The sequence below is a fragment of the Achroia grisella genome, unplaced genomic scaffold (assembly GCF_030625045.1).
Source record: "Achroia grisella isolate CSIRO2021 unplaced genomic scaffold, CSIRO_AGI_Agris_v1 utg460, whole genome shotgun sequence".
NCBI classification, from domain to species: domain Eukaryota; kingdom Metazoa; phylum Arthropoda; class Insecta; order Lepidoptera; family Pyralidae; genus Achroia; species Achroia grisella.
The window spans coordinates 1691832-1712633 of NW_026712870.1; the positions used below are offsets into that span (position 1 = coordinate 1691832).

Consider the following 20802-nt stretch of genomic DNA (forward strand, 5'->3'; position numbering starts at 1 on the left):
AGTTTGTTTTTTTGTTCCTGAGATTAGTGCAATCTCAGGAACTACTGGTTTGAATCGAAAAATTCTTTGTTGGGTAGCCATTTCTCGAGGAAAGCTTTAAGCTATATAACATTACGCAACGACCAATAGGAGTGGAGCTGCAATGAAAAATATTGCAAAAACGTGGGGAAATTAAACACAGATGAAGTTGCGCGGTTCGGCTAGTGAAGATATGTAGTTAGCTGTGGTCTCTGTATAATATGTATTGTTTGTGTTTAAATATTGGTATTTACACAGGAATGGGGTAAAGATTCAGTGTCGGAGGGCGGACCGGGCGCGGGGGCGGCGGGCGCGGTGTCTGCGGAGGCGCTGCGGCTGTCGCCGGCGGCGCTGCGGTTCGGTCGGGCGCCGCTGGCGGCCGCGCACGCGCTCACCGTCACGCTCACCAACACCGCCAACACCACCATGCACCTCGCCTCCGTCGCCGGCACCACGCCTGACTTCCACGCGTCATTCTTCGAGTCCAAGGTAATTGTCAATAATAGTACTATCCATCAACGTTGAACAATTTCTGCTATTTATTGGACATGTACTGTGCTATATATATCTTTGTAATGGACTCGACCCATTGGCTCTACGGCGACGCATTGTACCTCTGTGTATGTTCTACAACATATATCACGAAATGTTCTGAAGAATTGTTCGGTTTGATACCAGCTGCTGAATCGCAAAAACTAAAATACCACTCTAATCATCGGAATGAATGGCCAATATGGCCATCCTCCACAAAGCGTTTTTCCAGAAACTTTGTACCAAGCACAAACACATTGTGGAAACACCTTCCAGCAATGATATTTTCGAATCGATATAATATCGAAATCTTTAAGAAAAGTTTTTTTTTCTAAAAAAACTGCCATTGGCAAGTCCTCTGATGTTGCGTATGCTCATGGGCGCCGTTAATAAGATACCATGGGATGAGCTGCAATCTCCAGACATAGAGACAAAAAAAAACAACGATATTATATATGATATTATCATTGTTTTTTTTTAGATTAGATTGTGGAATGAACTATACCTGTCGAGGTTTTCTCGAGAGACTACAGCATGGTGTTTTTCAAGAAGGGTATATTAAGGTTTCTTAAGGGTCGGCAACGCGTATGTGACACCCCTGGTGTTTCAGGCGTCCATAGGCTACGGTAACCGTTTACCATCAGATGGGCCGTACGCTTGTTTGCAACTTACGTGGTATAAAAAAAAAAGCTGCTTTCAGCCTGAAATATGTGAGGCTAGGGTATCGTAAACGACTATTTACAAAGTCTTCCTCGGTAAATTATTGCTACTCTTAACATACTTACTAGTATTTCATTTACACGCGTATATTCGAATCCTATGTACCTGGAGACACGCCTATTGTCTGTTTCATCGTCGCAGAGTTTATTTGTCATTTTTATTTATATATATAACTTCAATGCACAAAACACCAAGGTAAAAGTACGACGGACTTAACGCCTTACGGCATTTTCTACCAGTCAACCACAGTTGTGCAGAGAAACTGTAGGCGGTGCAAATGTAATGAATAAGAAAAATAATAACTATGTCATAAATAATATATATTTACTAAAAGTAATTATTAAAACTACAGGAATAGTTAGGAAGTGATATAAATAGTTGGGTGTCGGTGTAGGTTATCAGCGGGATGTCGTGGCGTGACACGATTGCTGTCATTGGCCTCGCGCTCGTAGACGGTGTGCTGGGGGCGTATTATGAACTCTTTAAAATCCAGTCAGTTTCCAGGCAGTTCAGTTTACGGCCTTAAACTGAATTGTTCTTTTTCGTATTATGAGGGTCCAAATTCAAACCGTATTCTGCCTGGATAGTTTGTCTCTGGCTGGTTAGTGGATTTTCTCGCGCTGCGTTCGGATACGCATACATTTGTTGCAACGTTAAGTTGAGTTTTTGTGTGTCACTTTTTGGACAAAATATTAATTAAATAAATGTAAATTAAATATAGAAAACAGTAATTAAGATACAACGGTAGAATTTGTGTAATATACAAAAATATTCCAGACAGTTTTATTGTCTTTTTTAATAATTCGGATTTATTTGTAAAAAATATTTTCATTGTAATATCCAAACGAACTTTGTGCATCTACTTAAAATTCCGCGCAAAGTACTTAATTCTGATTTTAATGTACAATTTGAAACTTAGCCTTTCCATGACTTTATATACGCCAGTTAAATTTAATAATTCAATTATTGTAAATATACCTAATGTAACGTAAGTATTCCTAACATTTTCTTAGTAATATTTTTTTAAAATGATGCAAATATTTAACTGTTTATATTTGTATATTTATCTAACTAAATTGTAGATCACGGACTGAAACCCCTCGCCAACGTCGTGTATCGTACCGGTAATTTAAAATTATATGGGATTTTTAAAATCCCATAGGGAAATGGCAAGTGGCTTTAATAAGTCCGCCCAAGAATACCATACCAATCGCTTGTGTGAGGACGTCGCTCAACAATTAAACTCCTTAGGAAAAGGGGGTTTTAAAGACTGGAAAGGATTGTCAAGTTTAAGTGTTATAAGGTAACCATCTGAATTTTAATTTATTTCATTTAATAGGAATCTCAGTAAAATCTGAAATACATGTATCTATGCAAATAAATTGAAGTATCTGTTTGTAATTTTGAAGTTCACCAGTTACAACAGCTTTTCAGTAAATGCATACATATATAAGGTAAGATAAATGACATTAAAAAATAAAAATATTTGTCTGTCCGTTTGTTTGTTCTTGCTAATCTTTGAAACAGCTGGACCAAATTTGGGGGATACTTTCACTGTCATATGTAATGAGTTGTGTAAAGGAGTAACAAGTTGCTTTTATTTGAGATATTTTATTTATTTTAACAAAAACTAGGTATGCCATATGGACAAAGTCATAGGTAATAACTAGTATATAATAAAATTATCATATCCCTTTAATTATAACTACCAATAAAAGACATAAATAATGTACCTATATCATTTATTATAAAAACAAATAATTAAAACATTGACCTATTAACAATATTATTATTTATAAATGTTTCAATTTCTTAGTTCCACAACTAAACAACATGGGTTTGTCTAGCAGCTAGACCTTCATTTAGTTCTCTATAAGAACTCAAAGTACATATAGGCATCTAAATCTAGAAGCCCAATTGTGCTCTCAATGATATTCCATGTTCTTACAGTGTAATATGCTTCTTGTGGTCCTGGTCCTGGTATAGCATTTGAGATGGGAGTATACTTCTCTAAAGCATATCCTGGATCTCCTAAAAAAAAAACAACATATTATATACTATAATATTAATATTTATTTACAAAAAGTATTATTTCATTAAAACACAGCACAATAACTGTTGGTGCTGATAAATAACTATGTTTCTAAATTACTGAAGTTTAGAGCTTAGATGTAATGATGTTTGTAGTTTCATAATAAAATTTTGTGCTTACCAAGTAATCATAAGGATTTATTCCAGCTTAAGTCCTCTAGATGTTGCTTAATGCCTCTGGTTTGCCCAAATGTCATGAGTAGCTCCAGTTCCAGTTGGTATCCACACTTATAATCTCCATGTCAGCATTACTAACCTAAAATTTTTTTCCAGATTAATTACATAGATGAAGATTATTTGAAACATAAGAGAATAATTAATAGATAAATATTATTTGAAACATATGAGATTAATTACATGGATACAGATTATTTGAAACATATGTCTAAGTGTTATGGTCATTTAATATTTAAGTAAACAATTTATTGTTAGTATATAAGTAGCTTTAGAGATGTATAATCATTAACATATTTTGCATGTCTAAAATCTTGTTTATTGTTAATTTATATAATTATATTAAAAAAAGATATTAAAAGTGTTTATATTATTAAACATGTCTTTTTATATTTCACTTACCAATTATATATTTAATGAATGGTATTGTTTTCTACAGTAATATCTCTTCTTAATTTACAATGGGGTGGCATGTGTACAGTCAAATACAGCCCAATACACCCAGCATTCCAAATTCCAATTATAAAACCTAAAATATAATTAATTTAATTTAATTAATTGTCCTCGGAGGAAAGTGCCGGAGAGACTGCACATCATCAGACTGTTGCATACTTGTATACTTGCTTTCTAGGCTTTACTTGTATGCATACATTTTACCATATATATTATCACTATATCATATGGTATGGTACATGGTACTCATAGATGTATTTGCAACAATAACAGTTGCTACTAGAAATAGATACCTTTGAATATTTATTATCTATCCTTTACTCAGATGTCCTTGGAATTTTATATATGTATTTACTTTTGGATGTTGGGTAAATGCAATAAATCGGTTATTTGCCATTGGCTGTGCTAAAGAATGAACAGCAATATCACTAATAGGCCGTTGATAAATATGCCTGTAGCATAAATAATAATCCTACTAAAACCTGATATAGTCAGCTAGTGATTTAGTGAAATAATTACAATACACTATACCTTAGTTTCCACTGGTAGGTCTGTAAATTTCGATGATACCGGCATATGAGTTCGCACGCATATTACGCACCAAATCTTTATTTAGATTATAACGTTTTCTAAATTGTTCATTTTTATTGGATTGGTCGCGTAATCGCCGTCTTTTCACTTTCCTTACTTCTTTTTCGTAGGGTGCACATTTCCAAAAACTCCAATACTTCGAGTTCATCACACATAATTAAAATTAAAACGAAACAAAAACAATCGAAATAACTGCACAAACATGTTTTAAACATAATAAAAACTGACATAGAAATAGAAATAATAACCAAATTACAATAATGAAGCTATAAATTAGAAAACAATTCTATAAAAGCTAATATGAAGCCACCGTAAACTGAATTGTTTTTAAACGGTCTTTTGACAGTTGCGTCCGCTTAGATCTGTCAAATGAAACGCTCATAATACGAAATAGCCGGTCAGTTTTCGGGCAGAAGACGTTCAGCTGTCACGTGACCGCTGACTGGCTGGCTAATAGCGTTCGTAATACGAAATCGCCAGGCAGTTCAGTTTAAGCCGTAAACTGAATGGGAATAAGAGTTCATAATACGCCCCCTGTGCTCCCAATTGCGGTTGGCATTCTGTTATCTATTATATGTTATATATTATTTTTACTACTACTATTATTATTACTATTATCTGTTATATATTATATAACATATAAGGCATTCTGTTATCACACGAAAAATGACCATTTAACATATAAACATAGTATGTTCTAAATACGCTTGTACATATTGATTGGGGGTAATGGATTGTTAGTAATAATAAGAATAATAATAATCTCAGGACAATTCACACAGAGCCATCTAGACCCAAGTTAAGCTAGCTAAAGCTTGTGTTATGGGAACTAGACAACTGATACAAATACATAGATATTTTTTTTTCGTAAATATATACATATTATACATAGAAAACACCCAGATACAACCAATTATACTCATGAATACAAAATGTTTGTGCCGTGCGAGGAATCGAACCCGCGACCATCGGACGTAAAGCGGTGTGCTAAACCACTAGACCACCGAGGTCGTCAATATGAATGAATAACCCCATTGCTTGCAAAATACCATATAAGATTGTCCTCCACGCGCTTCCTCCTGTAAACATAATCTCATAATGTTATTCTAATATCTCTGATAATTTGCCACGACCAAGTCAAAGTAGCGGTAGGTGGTCCACTCCATGAGTGTACCAGAATAGCAGCCAGTAAAGAGAAATGACGAGGTATCGTGCAGTGGATGACATCTGCTTCTAACTCCACCACATAATGACCACGATCGTTCTGTCAACAGCGTAATAAGAAGTATTTTTTTATATATGATAATGAAATGGTGCACCCGCCTGTGCTAACGGTATACGCTGGCGGGGCACCAGTGGAGGATAAGATGAGCATGAAGTCAGGTCAGTTAGCCCATCGTGACAAATTCTTCTTACTGGGAGGAAAGGGAATTGTTAGTAATGGAGACTGATGATCTTAGTGCTAGAAATGTACCATGTCAGGTTGACCTCCACGCGGTTCCCCCTGGAAACATTCGTGATACATTTCTAGTAAATATGTCACGATGGACTAACTGATCTGACCGACTGTTCATCTTATCATCCTCCACTGGTGCCCCGCCAGCGTAAACCGTTAGCGCAGGCGGGTGCACCATATCATTATGGTTCATTATAAAAAAAAACCCGTGTAGATTGTGGTGTCGTGGTGTATGTATGTCATATGTTTTCTACAGCTTACATTCGAGCGGCTAGCTGGCACGACATTTGTTATTTTTAAATATTTATATTTTATACTAGCTGTACACGCGACTTCGTCCGCGTGGAATATAACTTTATTTTTCTAAATAAGAGATTTTTTCTAAAATACCAGTGGTCTAAGTTACATCAGGTACCTGTCAAAAAAAGTCCCGTCAAAATCGGTCCAGCCATTTCGGAGATTAGCCTGTACAAACAGACAGACAGATATGTATAGATGTATAGATGAATATTTGGTTACTATGGTTTTTTTTTTATGGATGATAATGGAATGGTGCACCCGCCTGCGCTAACGGTATATGCTGGCGAGGCACCAGTGGAGCATGATAAGATGAGCATGAGGTCAGGTCAGTTAGCCCATCGTGACAAATTCATCAAGAATTTATCACGATGGTTTCCAGGGGGAACCGCGTGGAGGTCGACCTGACATGGTACATTGCTAGCAATGAGATCATCAGTCCACATTACTAACAATCCCCTTTCCCACACTATGGTTTTGTTATTCTTTTATTCCTCTTGCCTTCTGCTACCATACTAGTTTTGTTACGACATATATTTTATACATTCATATTGCGATTTTAATTACCACCATCGTTGGCTGCACCGATCTCATACTCTACACACAGTCCCACACATGTATGTTGATACAGTTTTATGGCCGTGTATGGTTAACAATACTGATATATTAAAACCACAAAACCACAAATTGTTCAAGGAAATAATAATAGAAGTTATTATTATTAAGTACTAGCTGTACCCACGACTTTGTCCGCGTGGAATTTAACTTTATTTTACTAAAATAACTAAATTTTTCTTAAATAAAATTAGCCTAAGTTACTCCTTATTACATCAGCTATCTACCAGTAAAAGTCTCGTCAAAATCGGTCCAGCCATTTCAGAGATTAGCCGGAACAAACAGACAGACAGACAGATAAACAAAAATAGTAAAAAATGTTATTTTGGTGTATGTACCGTATTTATATTCATATGCATGTAGTAAAAAACGGTTATTTCAATATTACAAACAGACACTCCAATTTTATTTATATGTATAGATGTACATAACTATTATAATAGGTTGCAAAAACGGGTAACACAATATATATGTTTATAATACTTCCTATATATTATTATGTACATTTTCGTCTTTGTCAGAATTAATTTAAATAACTAGCTACACGCCCGCCTTCGCACTGGTGTACATGTAGTATACATACAAACATTCCTCTGGAATCACTCTATCTATTAAAAGAAACCGCTTCAAAATCCGTCGCGTAGTTTTAAAGATTTAAGCATACATAGGGACAGACAGCGCAGCGACGTTGTTTTATACTATATAGTGACTAATTAGTCGCCCCGGCTTCGCATGGTTGTACATGTACTATACATATAAACATTCCTGTAGAATCACTCTATCTATTAAAGAAAACCGCTTCAAAATTGGTTGTGTAGTTTTAAAGATTTAAGCATACATAGGGACAGACAGCGACTTTGGTTTATACTGTGTAATAATAATATATTTATTTTTCTCCACAAAAACATACATTAGAAGTAAAAGTGTTAAGTTTGATACTTTCGAATTATTTTTATTAAAATTACAAATACTAGTCTGATTGAAATGAAATTTGTATTTTGTTTTATTTAGATTTATTTATTTAGTCTTGATGGTTGATTAAATAACATATTTGTCATGTACCCATACTCGTGTCAATGGAAAAAAGTGCTTTGGCAATTGTACTAGCTGTTAAGTGCGACTTCGTCTGCATTTTTTAAATAGTTTATGTCCACTGTGATATCTGGTTATGATCTATGTTTTTTATTTATATAGCATCTGCTGATGGTCACTCTATTCTCCCAAATTTGAATTTAAATGAAATAGTATTATTGTAAATATATACAACATTTAAAAAAAAATACGAGCTGAGTTTCTTGTCAGTTCTTCTCATCTCGAAATCATTTCGAACTGACGGTAGATTTGACATATCATAAGAGTCTGTAATAGACCTACATGAATAAAGATATTTTGAATTTGAATTTGAATTTATACATATGTCACATATCATTAAGATACGTTTAGTAGCGAATTGGACAGACAGACTTTCGAGTTTATAATGTATTAATGTGCCAAAAGTAGAACGCTGGATAAATATTTCAGAGATAGTTACTGTGGGAATCAATTGATCAATATATCCATCAACCGTGACATAATAATTAATATCAATTTGTCATAATGTACCTGAAAGTAGGCACTCACAAAAATGTGGTATAAAGAATTACTCATTTATTTAAATTGGTACATTAAAAGCCACTTGTGCGTTTCAAATATGTTACACTTTTGCTCAGTTGAGTAAGAAGTTTCAGTCATATATTGAGAATAATAATAGATAGATAAATAATCGTAAATGATTTTCTATTCTATTCTATTCTATTCTACATTTACCTATATAAATGTGGACAAAACATAGTTCGACAATATTAAAAAGTTTATGTTATGATGTGTGATGCAATACAAAAAGATCGTAAGCACAGTGTAGAAGATTGTTCACGGAACGGGACACAGATTTTTAACTTCAACACATTTGAGGGTACTTGGAAATAATTATTACACAAAAAGGGCAATAAAAGGCCCTCAGCGCTGTTATCCAATATCTTGACCATCCTGCGGCGGCTCATGCTCATAATAACTTAGCATCAGGTGAGCCGTAAGCTCGTTTGTCTCCTATGCTATATTCAAATTCAAAAATCATTTATTCATGTAGGACATTTTAGCCGCTTATGAACGTCAAATTTTTACATTCTAATTTTATTTTTTTTCCCTACCGTCCAGTTCGGTATATAGATCCAATTGAGAAGAACTGGCAAGAAACTCAATTGAATTACTTTTTTTTTTTAAAGCCAGTTTATTTACAATGTATATTTATATAGGTGTCTATGTCTAACATTAAATGAAAATTCAGTGCATGAACAACTATTGCCATGAAATAAAAAATACGATAGTTACATTTGCACGTGGAGACAATTTTGTTATCTTACCAGTTTTCGCGACCGGCCGTCGACAAACTGGCGCGGTCACCAATGTTGAGGTATTACGCACCAACTTACTAGAGCAGCTGTAGTTTATGTATGATAATGGAATGGTGCAGCGGCCTGCGGTAACGATTTACGCTTGCAGCGCACTTGTGGAGGATGATAAAACAAACGTGAGGTCTGGTCAGCTTGCCCATCCAGGAATTAACCACAATGGTTTCCAGAAGGAACCGCGTGGACGACCTAACATGGTACAATGCTCGTTCGGTCTGAACCTGTTAATGTTAGCCCAGGTTTAGGCGGAGCATAAAGGCAGCCATTTTGGATTAATGGACTAATCCATGTGACAAAATAACTAGGAATTTTATACAATGGTTTCCAGGGAGTACTGCGTGTAGAATTGTAGATCAACTTGACATGGTACATTGCTAGCAATGGGTAACCCCCAAGTCCTTATTAATTACAATATACCTTGTCAGGTCTGCATCACACTTAATATTATATGTCGGCTAATTTACATAATAAATTTCTAAATTATAGTCTATATATTATTCTGATTTAAAAACTTTCTTTCATTTTATTTTACCCCCTTAAGGGTATATTTTTTGGAAACTTTATAATGTCATATTTATTCATATTTAATCAACAGCCTAAAAAATAAGTTTCAAGCTTTTAGCTTTTAAAAATGACGATTCTTCCATATCATCTTTTATCACTACTTTCAACCTCTTACAACCCTTTTTTCGAATTTAAAAGTAGCTGATGTTCTTTCTCAGGGTCTAGAGTTCTAGACTATCTGTGTATTAAATTTCATTTAAATCGGTTCAGTAGTTTTGACGTGAAAGCGAGACAGACAGACAGACTGACAGACAGACAGACAGACAGACAGACAGAGTTACTTTCGCATTATAAATGTAAGTTAAGTTAGTAAGGATATTTGCTAAAAAGGACTCAGCATATCGCTGCAGCCGGCTTCAGCGCTGATTTTCAGCGGAGGCCTTAAAATAAATTGTACAAATTGTACAAAAAAATAAGAAAACGTAAGAAATGTAAATGTTTATTGTAATATGCAAGTAACTTTTCGTTTTGTCTTGCACTAGCTGACCCGCGCAACTTCGTCTGCGTTTCATTTCCCCAGCTTTTGCAATATTTTTCATTGCAGCTCCGCTCCTATTGGTCGTAGCGTAACGTTATATATCTTAAAGCCTTCCTCGACAAATGGACTATCCAACATAAAAATATTGTTTACTACGAACCAGTTCCTGAGATTAGCGCATTCAAACAAAGATACAAACTCTTCAGCTTTATGATATTAGTATATGTATCGAATAGACAGCGTTCTCTATTACGTTTTGATACATAATACGTCAATGGCAGACTGCGGCTTGTCGGCCTTGCTGCTGTCTCCAGCATCACTATCACTGCTCGGTGACGCAACTCTACGTTTGCTTATCTCGACCAATAAATCGGTAGTCTGGTAATCTCACATGTGTCATGACAGATATAACTCTCATTCGATAAATGTAAATAAAGCAAGTACATAAATACATAAATATAGAATCTTATTAATATTATAAACGCGAAAGTTAATGAGTATGCAAGGATGGATGTTTGTTATGCTTTCACGCAAAAACTACTGAACGGATTTTGATGAAACTTTTACAGTAATATAGCTTTATATTATAAATTTGAAAGTAGGGACGTTTCTTACGCTTTCACGGAAAAACTACTGAACCGATCGTCATGAATTTTGTACACATGTTCTTAGAGGTATTAGAATGAACATAGAATACTTTTTCTTTAAAAAAAAAATAGTTTTTATTTAATGGATTCAATGCGAGCGAAGCCGCGGGTAAAACTTAGAAGAAAATATTTGTATGACATTAGAATAAAATGTATTACAAAACAACAATCATGATGCTCATTCAATTAATATATGTACCGGCAAACGTTGTTTTGCCTTAAAAATAAAAATTAGGGCTGGACTATCCCTAACATTTAGGGGGATGAAAAATAGATGTTGGCCGATTCTCAGACCTACTCAATACGCTCACAAAATTTCATGAGAATCGGTCAAGCCGTTTCGGAGGAGTATGGGAACGAAAACTGTGACACGAGAATTTTATATATAATATTATGTGTACTAAAAAAACATTAAATTTGAAATAATAATAATTGTTTTATAAAAACTAAAATATCTACAACCACTGACACGTATCGTGAAAATTTTGTTTTGACGAAAAAACTTGTATCGGAGCAAAACGGGATACTGCAGACTATAGCAAAAATAATCATCAATCTTTATATAGGTATAAATATTTCGTGTCACATTGTTTGTCCGCGATGGACTACTAAACTACTGAACCGACTGCACATTTTATTTGTACGATATCTTACATCTATACGAGATACGATAGCTTACATCTCAATTTATAGAAGCAGTATTATTTTATTGCAAATAAAATTGCAGTGTCTGTTTGTAATATTGAAATAACCGTTTTTTACTACATGCTATATACATACATGAATATAAACACGCTACATACACCAAAATAAACATTTTTTACAATTTTTGTCTATGTCTGTTTGTCCCGGCTAACCTCTGAAATGGGTGGACCGATTTTGACGGGATTTTTTTTGGCAGGTAGCTTATGTAATAAGGAGTAACTTAGGCTACTTTTATTTTAGAAAAATAAAGTTAAATGATATGTATGTACATATGATATGTACATAGTCCATTAAATTGCTCAAATTATACGCTGTTAACATTCTTATTATATTATTGATTGTTTGGGATTATAGGTTATACGTAATACCACAGATAACATAATATTACATACAGATACCCCATCCCATACAAGAAAATGGTTCCTTCCTAACTCGGGCTATTCTTCGGGCTATTTTATTTCGCCACCGTAGCCGCTAGATGTCGCTAGATCTGAAGCAGTTCGGATTACTAGTGGGTGCTTAGTAACAAAGCATGAAAATAGATGGCAGTGAATTCAGTCTACATGACATCTGTTTTGCAAAGATATGTATATAATAGATATGTAGGTAACTGTATCGTGTACCTCATTAGGGACGATTCAAGATTCAATGTAAATGTGTAGGTATAATATCGTTAGCCGACACTCTGCAGATATGGCTTATGTGCCAATGTATATACCTATTGTGTTATGGTTTATTTTACATTCCATGCCTATTTTTTTTGATATGTTGTAACGCGTCTGCGCTATACGTATAGCCTGATTTTGATACATTTATACTCGTACGTATCAAAATCGGGCTATACGATTTTTTATTTCAATCGTTATATGTATGAGACTGATTTTAGCTACAATTAATTTACTGGTATATACCTCATGTATTCTACGATGTACCCCTCTTTTACCTAATGAGAATTCCGCTATATCTTATATATAAATTTTGTATCACAGTGTTAGTTGCCATATTTCTCCCACATTTTGATGAAATTTGATATGTATACTTCCCAGGTCTGAGGTAGGGTTGTTATCTATTTTTTATACCCCTAAGTCATAGGGGTGGCCTACCCCGAAAAAATATTTTTTTGTATTATGGACAATTTTTTATTTATTTATAATGTTACATTGAAAATACATACACGCCTAAATTTTCACCCGTCTTTCACCAACCCCTATTTATAATAGTGTTAACTATCGTGTGACGCACCATTAATTAAAAATGGTAAAGTCAATAATCATGTAACCTGAAACGGAACGTCAGAGGCCAGAGCCAAAGTAATCTATGTGACATTGACAAGTGGATGACGGATGATTGAACGGAGGCAGCGGGAGTTTTGGAGCGAAAGTGTTTATATTGTTATAAAAACAAATAAGAAATAGGTAATTGTGAATATTGTAGGCATTGAGGTGTTTCTCTCCCTGACTAACCGGCATTACGCCTAAGTCGTCAGGATACTAGTGATTGTAAAAGTTCAGAAGCGGTACCAATCCCACCTACAAATTCGACCGTAAGGTAATTCTGACTAGAAGTTGTGGTAAGTGAATTTACGTTAATAACACGCATACCATTAAACGCAGTATCTCACTTGTTTTATTGAACTTTTGGATGAATTGCTTTCTACATATTAAATAGATTTAGTATGTACGATAACTAGCGAGAGTAATGACATGACATGTAGCACGATATTGAGGTATACAATATACCTAAGAAAGAAGTATTATGAATACATTAAGTATAAAACAACATGGATATCTAATTAGTTTAAAATACAGAGTAACTATTGTTATGTTATTAATGCCTATGATAGAGTATGATAGGATATCAATAGATTAGAAACAGTTACATTAACTATGTTGACATACAGGTTGAACATGAGAACACATACCATGTTATACATATAAACAGTGTAATGGTATTGCTGAGTTTGTTGCTAATTCACAGTAAATTAGTCAAACTTACTGTTCAGTTTTGTGTGTTTGTTCTACGTGAATTGAATTGAAGAATTGTTATTATTTCTTTACATAGGTACACATATATGTTTGATGATCCCATTTCAGATAAATGACAATCACAGGCATAGTCCAGGTATATGTCTTGATTGTGGTTATATTCCCAAATTGAGATACTGTCATATATATATTATATTGGTTGATACTTTGATATGTGTTTATTAATGAATTAATAAAGCATATTAATATAGATAGACACAGTATATTGTTGACATAAACTGATACAAGCTACATAACATGTTATATTTCATAATATTACATATTAAAGACATTTTAGATGCTATCTCATGATTAGCTGTGAAGCTCTCAGTGAAAATAGTACTTAACTCTGATAGTACAATTATTATATTTATTTCTTGCTGTGTTTTGAATTTTATAAATGTATATATATATAGCAATGGGTAACAATTGGTAGTAAACTCCAATGTTAAAAACCGAATAACTGTAAACTATTATTATTAATAGTTCCTTATTTAAATATTAATTAGTATAAAATCCAATTGAGATCTATTAGGATCCTCAAGGTTATCATAATCATATAATATTGATTATTAATGTGTTGAAAAAGCACCTAGAGATGATATCCAATTCCTCAAAGGTGTCATATTATGCTGGAATTATATATTATATGTATGCTCATATTGAATGTATTATATGTTTGAGCAATTGGTTCACTTCTTTGATGCTTCTCTTGAAATTCATTAGAATGGCCCTTAGCAGCCATTGTTGATCAATAAAGGTACTTAAAGGTCCTGTGCAGGTACCTGTAGCTATGTACATTTGTCATTTGAGACAATGTTTAGTAAGTGATTGTTGGAATTTATAAGCACCCAATTAATATGTGACATGTTAGAAAGTGATAGATTACAGGTAAGACTATTCTTACATGGTTCAGTTTTGTAAACTATGAAGTTGTCTTTTAACCTAAAGAAAGGCTTTTGGTAAAGCCAGAAATGGATGTTGTTGGGTCTTGATTGTACAAAAGACCTGTTGACTTTAGTTTAGTTTTATAATTTATGAAGTTGTCTTTTAACCTAAAGAAAAGCTTTTGGTAAAGCCAGCAATGAATGTTGTTGGCTCTTGATTGTATTATTGATTGTACAAGAAACCTGTTGAATTTTCTAAACAATACTTGAGCAACAAGTTTGTCTTTAAATTTACTATTAGTGTTATGAATATGAATAAAAGTTTTTGGAAATAAGTTAATATTTGTGTACATACAGAATGTTTGGATATATATATTGAGACGCAACAGTGAGAGTATTTGCCTTTTGATGAGTTATAACTCTCCATACAGTAAATTGCACAAAATGTCATGATTTTATAATATGAATATGTACAACATAAGACAATTGTTATCACAATAATGAAAATAGACTATTGTAATATATTGCAATGTATTGCTATATTGTCCAATCTTGTGTACTGCATAAGCTAATGAACTGAAGATTTGCTGCAAGGATCTGAGCTTAAGTTATCCTTTGAGTTTTATTATTTAGTGTTATTTGTAGAATGACAGTACTAAGAAACTATAAAGTGGACAGATTCATTGTTAAATCTGTATTGGAATTGAAATGTCAACCAAGGAGGAAATCATAATTGTTTAAATTCAAATTGTATTATATATTTGTGAAGTACAGATAATAAAAAAAAAATAGAATATATAGAATATATTATTGAATATTAATATAAATAAATGTATATCAGAAGATGATAATAACTGATTTAAAGCATTCATGAGTTAATAATGAACTCATCTTGAAGTTAGCACATGGATTGTGTCAAACAGTGTGGTCTAGAATTGTGAAATTTGGATAATAAACTTTATAATTCAGATATTATGGCAGGAAAATGGAAATAAATGAGTGCATAGCACTCTTTTGTTGTATATAGGTATGGACAGATGGGAGAGAATTAAGTGAATACATGTAAACTGTGATATGGTGAAATAGAGGAGAAAGGAAAAATTGGATACTATTTTTAAATGGTTTATGTAACTTACCTTTTATGTATTTGTATACTACAGGATTATAAAATATTTTATGATTTGACTAATGAAGTTTCTGTATATTAATTAGTTATTATTAAATAGTCTCTGTGGGAGGCAATGTTAAGATATTCAAAGTACATAAGCTTTAAAATTATTATAGAAGAAAATGGCAGAGACGACAGACAAAAGAAAAGTAGGAAAAAAAAAAAAAGGAAACAGCAGGAAAAGACTGGATGCAAACTTCCATAGGGAGAGACGTGGATAGTCAGTATGGACGAGCTGGTTTATGAATATGGATACTGGCGCAATTTATGAGATTTTTATATGGTTTACTGATGGATAATAAACTACTTTATGAATAGCATATATGAAGAATAAAAAATAAGTTTTACATGTTATAGAGAAGTATTTGTTAAGAAAATGTTTGCGAGCTGAGCCATTGTTGTTTAATTATAATGGTATTATAGTGAATACAAATTTAAGAAGCACAGGTAGTTAAAAGAAAAAAAAACTCAAAAGGACAATTGATTGTTGTTAAATGTATGAGCATTAAAGTTTTGAAAAGTGTACATAGGTATACTAGATTTAAGTTGAAAGGATCCTATTGAACCTATAACTGTTTTAAGAGACCTTTATATCCAATGCAAATAAAATGAGAGAGAATATAAGTTGTGGAAGTAAGGCTATATCTGTCAATTTAATCCCAGGAATATATAAGAAAAGTTACTAGAGGATATAAATGAAAGTTAAGATATAAGAAAGTTAAATATTGTTAAGGATTACAGTTTACAGTTATAAATTACTGTTGTAGATGGTTTTGCCAATTTTATTAATTTCTAGTTAACCTTTGTTAAATCTTGAGATATTGTATCTATTAAGATTTTAATTGATTAAAAAAAAAAAAAACGAGAATAATCGAAGCGTATAATGCTAAATTAACGAGCATGTAAGAATTGTTGGTATACATGTTGACTCAATTGACTTGAATATGAGATTGGATGTGTTGTATTTAGACCATTGTAACTTTTGACATAATTGTTGAGTTGAAGTAAAATAAAAGTGTTAACTAAGGCTTTTAATAGTGAACTCATCAACATATAAGAATTGATGTTGTCACTTGCATAGCATACGAGAACGGATGTATTAAATAAGTGAGGGTGTTTTAATGTTGAATTGTACAAAATTACAAGTGTAGAGATATTGGAAGTTTATAATAATAACGGTGATGTTGTTTTCAAATATTTGGTTGATATTCATCAGATAAATAAGATTGAATTAAATGTAAAGCGTTGTCTTTGACGACGACGGAAGTTAAAATTTTTATGAATAATGATCAACGCAATCAAATGCTGGGCATTTGATTCCATAGATTAGTCTGAGCACCTATATGCTCTTGTATGTGTGGCTGAACGCCCTTTGGAGAAATCGGATTGACTGTTGTACTAACTAAATAGTTTAAATTGAAATTAATCCTTTCAGAACTGATTTTATGTGTCTGAAATTTAAATACAACTAATGGCTTGATAACATGGTCTGCTAGTAAGCAGAAAGTTACAGCCGAATACGCAGAATATTTTAGAAAATGTGTTGTAATTAATGGGAAATTAGAAGAGGTGCTAATTTATAGAACCCAGACACCGTATACAGACACTTTAGAAATATTATGAATAAAGCGCTCGGGGTGTACAAGATAGTTACACTGCAAGATTGTAGTAAGGACGATCACAAGGTAAAATTTGATACACCTCGATGGAAAATAGTCGGTAAATATACGCGGTGAAGAGTTGTACATGAACGAATAGATCTGAAAGATTAAGGAATGCTAGTGATACAATGATGAGTTACAATCGATGACAAGCTGAATTATGAGCAAAATGGCTAATAGAACGGGCGGTTGATATGACAATGAAAAATGATTTGCAATACTTTGATGAAATTATGAGATTAATATAATAATCATATGACTATGAATACGATTTATGGATTTTAAGGTAAATGATGGTGATTTAGATTTGATGATATACTGATGAGATGATTGCGCTGAGATCGCGGCTGATGGTTCCGTATACGTTAGTTCACGGAGAAAATGGGGATCCGCGTGTGCTCAATGCGACGTACAACGAACGACTCGCTTTTTGTTGATGCTACTCAAGATTTGGTAGATAATAATAGGAGTAGGGTATGTGGTAGTAATATATTGCAAGTTCGTTCAGAAATTGATAGATATATATCAACCAGATATATAATTCGAATTTGGTACATAATTAAATTGAATTAACTTATGATGAAATGTTATAATGTCCTTTAAAGCGTTGGAGAAATAGTAAAATGGAACCAGGAAATCCTGTTCTTAAAGAAATGTAATAGAATAAAAAGTAATAGTAAAATTTGATGGGAGTGCATATAACCCATAGTTGAGTTGCGATGTAGAGCACTTGAGGCTGAAGTAAAAATAGCATAGTACCATAAAGAATATGACTAGTTGGAGGCCGTAACTCCTTGTGTGCGCAAGCGGTGAATGCCTCATTGAGAAAATGACCAGTTGTTAAATATTTGATGTGTTTCAGTTGGAGACCGTAGTTCCTTGTGGCGGCAAGCGGTGGCTGAGTCTAATGAGAATCTGACCAGTTTGAGGCCGTAGCTCCTTGTGTGGGCAAGCGGTGGCTGAGTCTAATGAGAATTTGACCAGTTTGAGGCCGTAGCTCCTTGTGCGGGCAAGCGGTGGCTGAGTCTAATAAAATCCAGATCTGTTGAGACCGTAGCTCATAGTGGGCAAGCGGTGGCATTTTTTAAATGTTTTGTTTTAACAGGTATTTCACTAATTAGCTAGGCAGCCGTGTTTGCAGAGATGCTGTCTAGTACCTGGTGTGAAAAATTAAGTGATACAACTTAAGGCGGAAAAATATAACAAAGACTGAAGTCATGATGTTGAAATGTAATGTGTAGTTGTCAGTGGCAACTTTCATATTTTAAGTATGTAAATTATCTCAAACTAAATTTTATATGATTTTAATTTTATTATATTACCCGATGTTAACTGTTATGATAATATCGAATGAGGCCCTTCGATAACGTTGGATGGCCGAAGTGGCTACGAATACCATCGATTAAATATAAAGTGAATAGTAGGCTTACTAAACTCACGTTCGTTTAACGAAAGTTGGTAATTCGTTTTATGGAGATTGCGCAGGGTTTTGCAACGAACTCCCAGAGTCTGTACTCAATTTGCCAGAAAAAGAAATCAAATGTGTCATAAAATATTTTCTTTGTAAAAAAAAAGAGGCTTATTATAGAATTGAAGAATTTATAAATGTCATCATTTATAAATCAGTGTTTTTTAGAAAATATCTAACTTGAAATTCATAGCGCTGTCAATGTTGTCTGATTGAACGGAGATTAAGTGCGTAGCGGTTTTTATGTTGATTGCCGCATGCCTAATCCTTGTTGTTAATTAAATATAAGGAAATCAATATTTATTTAAAAGAGCAACACACAGGGTTCTTGTTTGTTCTTCTTGTGATGAATCTGCGTTCCGAATGAGCGATAGATTCAAAAAACTTGACTACTCAAAAGTGCTTATATTAAGTTTATTTGAATAAAGATTATTTCTATTTCACATTAATCTGGAACATTGGGTTTTGGTTTATGTTAAACTGGTGTTGTAAAGAAAATTGAGATCAGTATCTACAATCATTTATAGTCCCCTAAATGTACAGGGTTCAAAGGGTGCAATAGATTACTTGACCAGTGAGCTGATGGTATTATTAAGTAAATCATAACTGAAATTCAATGAATTATGTTATATTAAAATAATTCTCTGGTAAATCAAGAGTATCGTCGAAGTAAAATAGTAGTAGTAGTATTGAGGGTATTAGAACCACTTGAATAATATTGACCTGTTATTTTCTATTGGTTAGGTGAAGGCAGGCAGCGATTTTGTTCTAATTTTATGTCACGAGAATATTACTTTCTCTTTATATTTTTTTTTCTATATATGTAGGTAATTAAGTTTTACCTTTTGTAATGTGATATGTTACAGTCTGACTCATAGAAGTCAATCACCGCCAAATAATTGTTTGTTACTCTAAAAGGTTGTTCGTGTTTTTGGGTGATTTGGATTATGTAAATTAATATATGTTATGTTATATTTTGTGCATTTCTGAATGCATGCCGAAACTTAGCTCTGTTAGTATTGATTTTAGATTGTAAACCTTTGACAGTATACTAAGATAGTCAATGTTATGAAAGTAATGTGTATCTTTAATTTATTTAGTTTAGTATTTGTTATATGATCCTGTAGACATTATATCCTTTGATAAGCATGACTACGCTCATCAGTTACCTATGTGTCTGGGCCAGACACTATTGCAGGATGGCCGACTGTTAACTATCGTGTGACGCACCATTAATTAAAAATGGTAAAGTCAATAATCATGTAACCTGAAACGGAACGTCAGAGGCCAGAGCCAAAGTAATCTATGTGACATTGACAAGTGGATGACGGATGATTGAACGGAGGCAGCGGGAGTTTTGGAGCGAAAGTGTTTATATTGTTATAAAAACAAATAAGAAATAGGTAATTGTGAATATTGTAGGCATTGAGGTGTTTCTCTCCCTGACTAACCGGCATTACGCCTAAGTCGTCAGGATACTAGTGATTGTAAAAATAGCGATATTCTTACAAATATTATAAATGCTAAAGTAACTCAGTCTGTCTGTTTGTCTCGCTTTCACGCCAAAACTACTGAACTGATTTAATTGAAATTTGGTAGACAGATAATGTAGACCCTGAGAAAGGCTACTTTTTAATGCGAAAAAGTATTGAAAGGGGAAATGAAAGGCTATATGAGGATATCGTAATTTTTAAAGTCAGATCTTGTAAGATTAAGTGAACAGGGTCGGTCTAGGTTTTTCATTATTAGAAATGTGTAACGGGGTAACACGTTATTTAGTGCGAAATTGTGTATATTACAATAAAAT

The 20802-nt window shown here is 33.4% G+C and overlaps 1 protein-coding gene and 2 long non-coding RNA genes across 3 annotated transcripts in view; 2 read left to right on the forward strand and 1 right to left on the reverse strand.

Moving 5' to 3' along the window:
• The window catches only part of LOC131845206 (uncharacterized), a 49493-nt gene that overhangs the window by 1869 nt on the left and 26822 nt on the right, over positions 1-20802 (forward strand). Inside the window, exon 3 of the mRNA XM_059194247.1 lies at positions 277-507. Within this exon, the coding sequence (XP_059050230.1) occupies positions 277-507 (231 nt within the window). The remainder of the gene's footprint in view (positions 1-276; positions 508-20802) is intronic.
• On the forward strand, positions 2240-3878 carry LOC131845217 (uncharacterized). Its single transcript, XR_009357627.1, has 3 exons — positions 2240-2257; positions 2352-2572; positions 3634-3878. It is a non-coding gene; the product is annotated as an uncharacterized LOC131845217 (long non-coding RNA).
• Positions 3242-4913, reverse strand: LOC131845216 (uncharacterized). Its single transcript, XR_009357626.1, has 4 exons — positions 4519-4913; positions 3937-4063; positions 3482-3616; positions 3242-3300 (listed from the first exon to the last, which is right to left on the reverse strand). It is a non-coding gene; the product is annotated as an uncharacterized LOC131845216 (long non-coding RNA).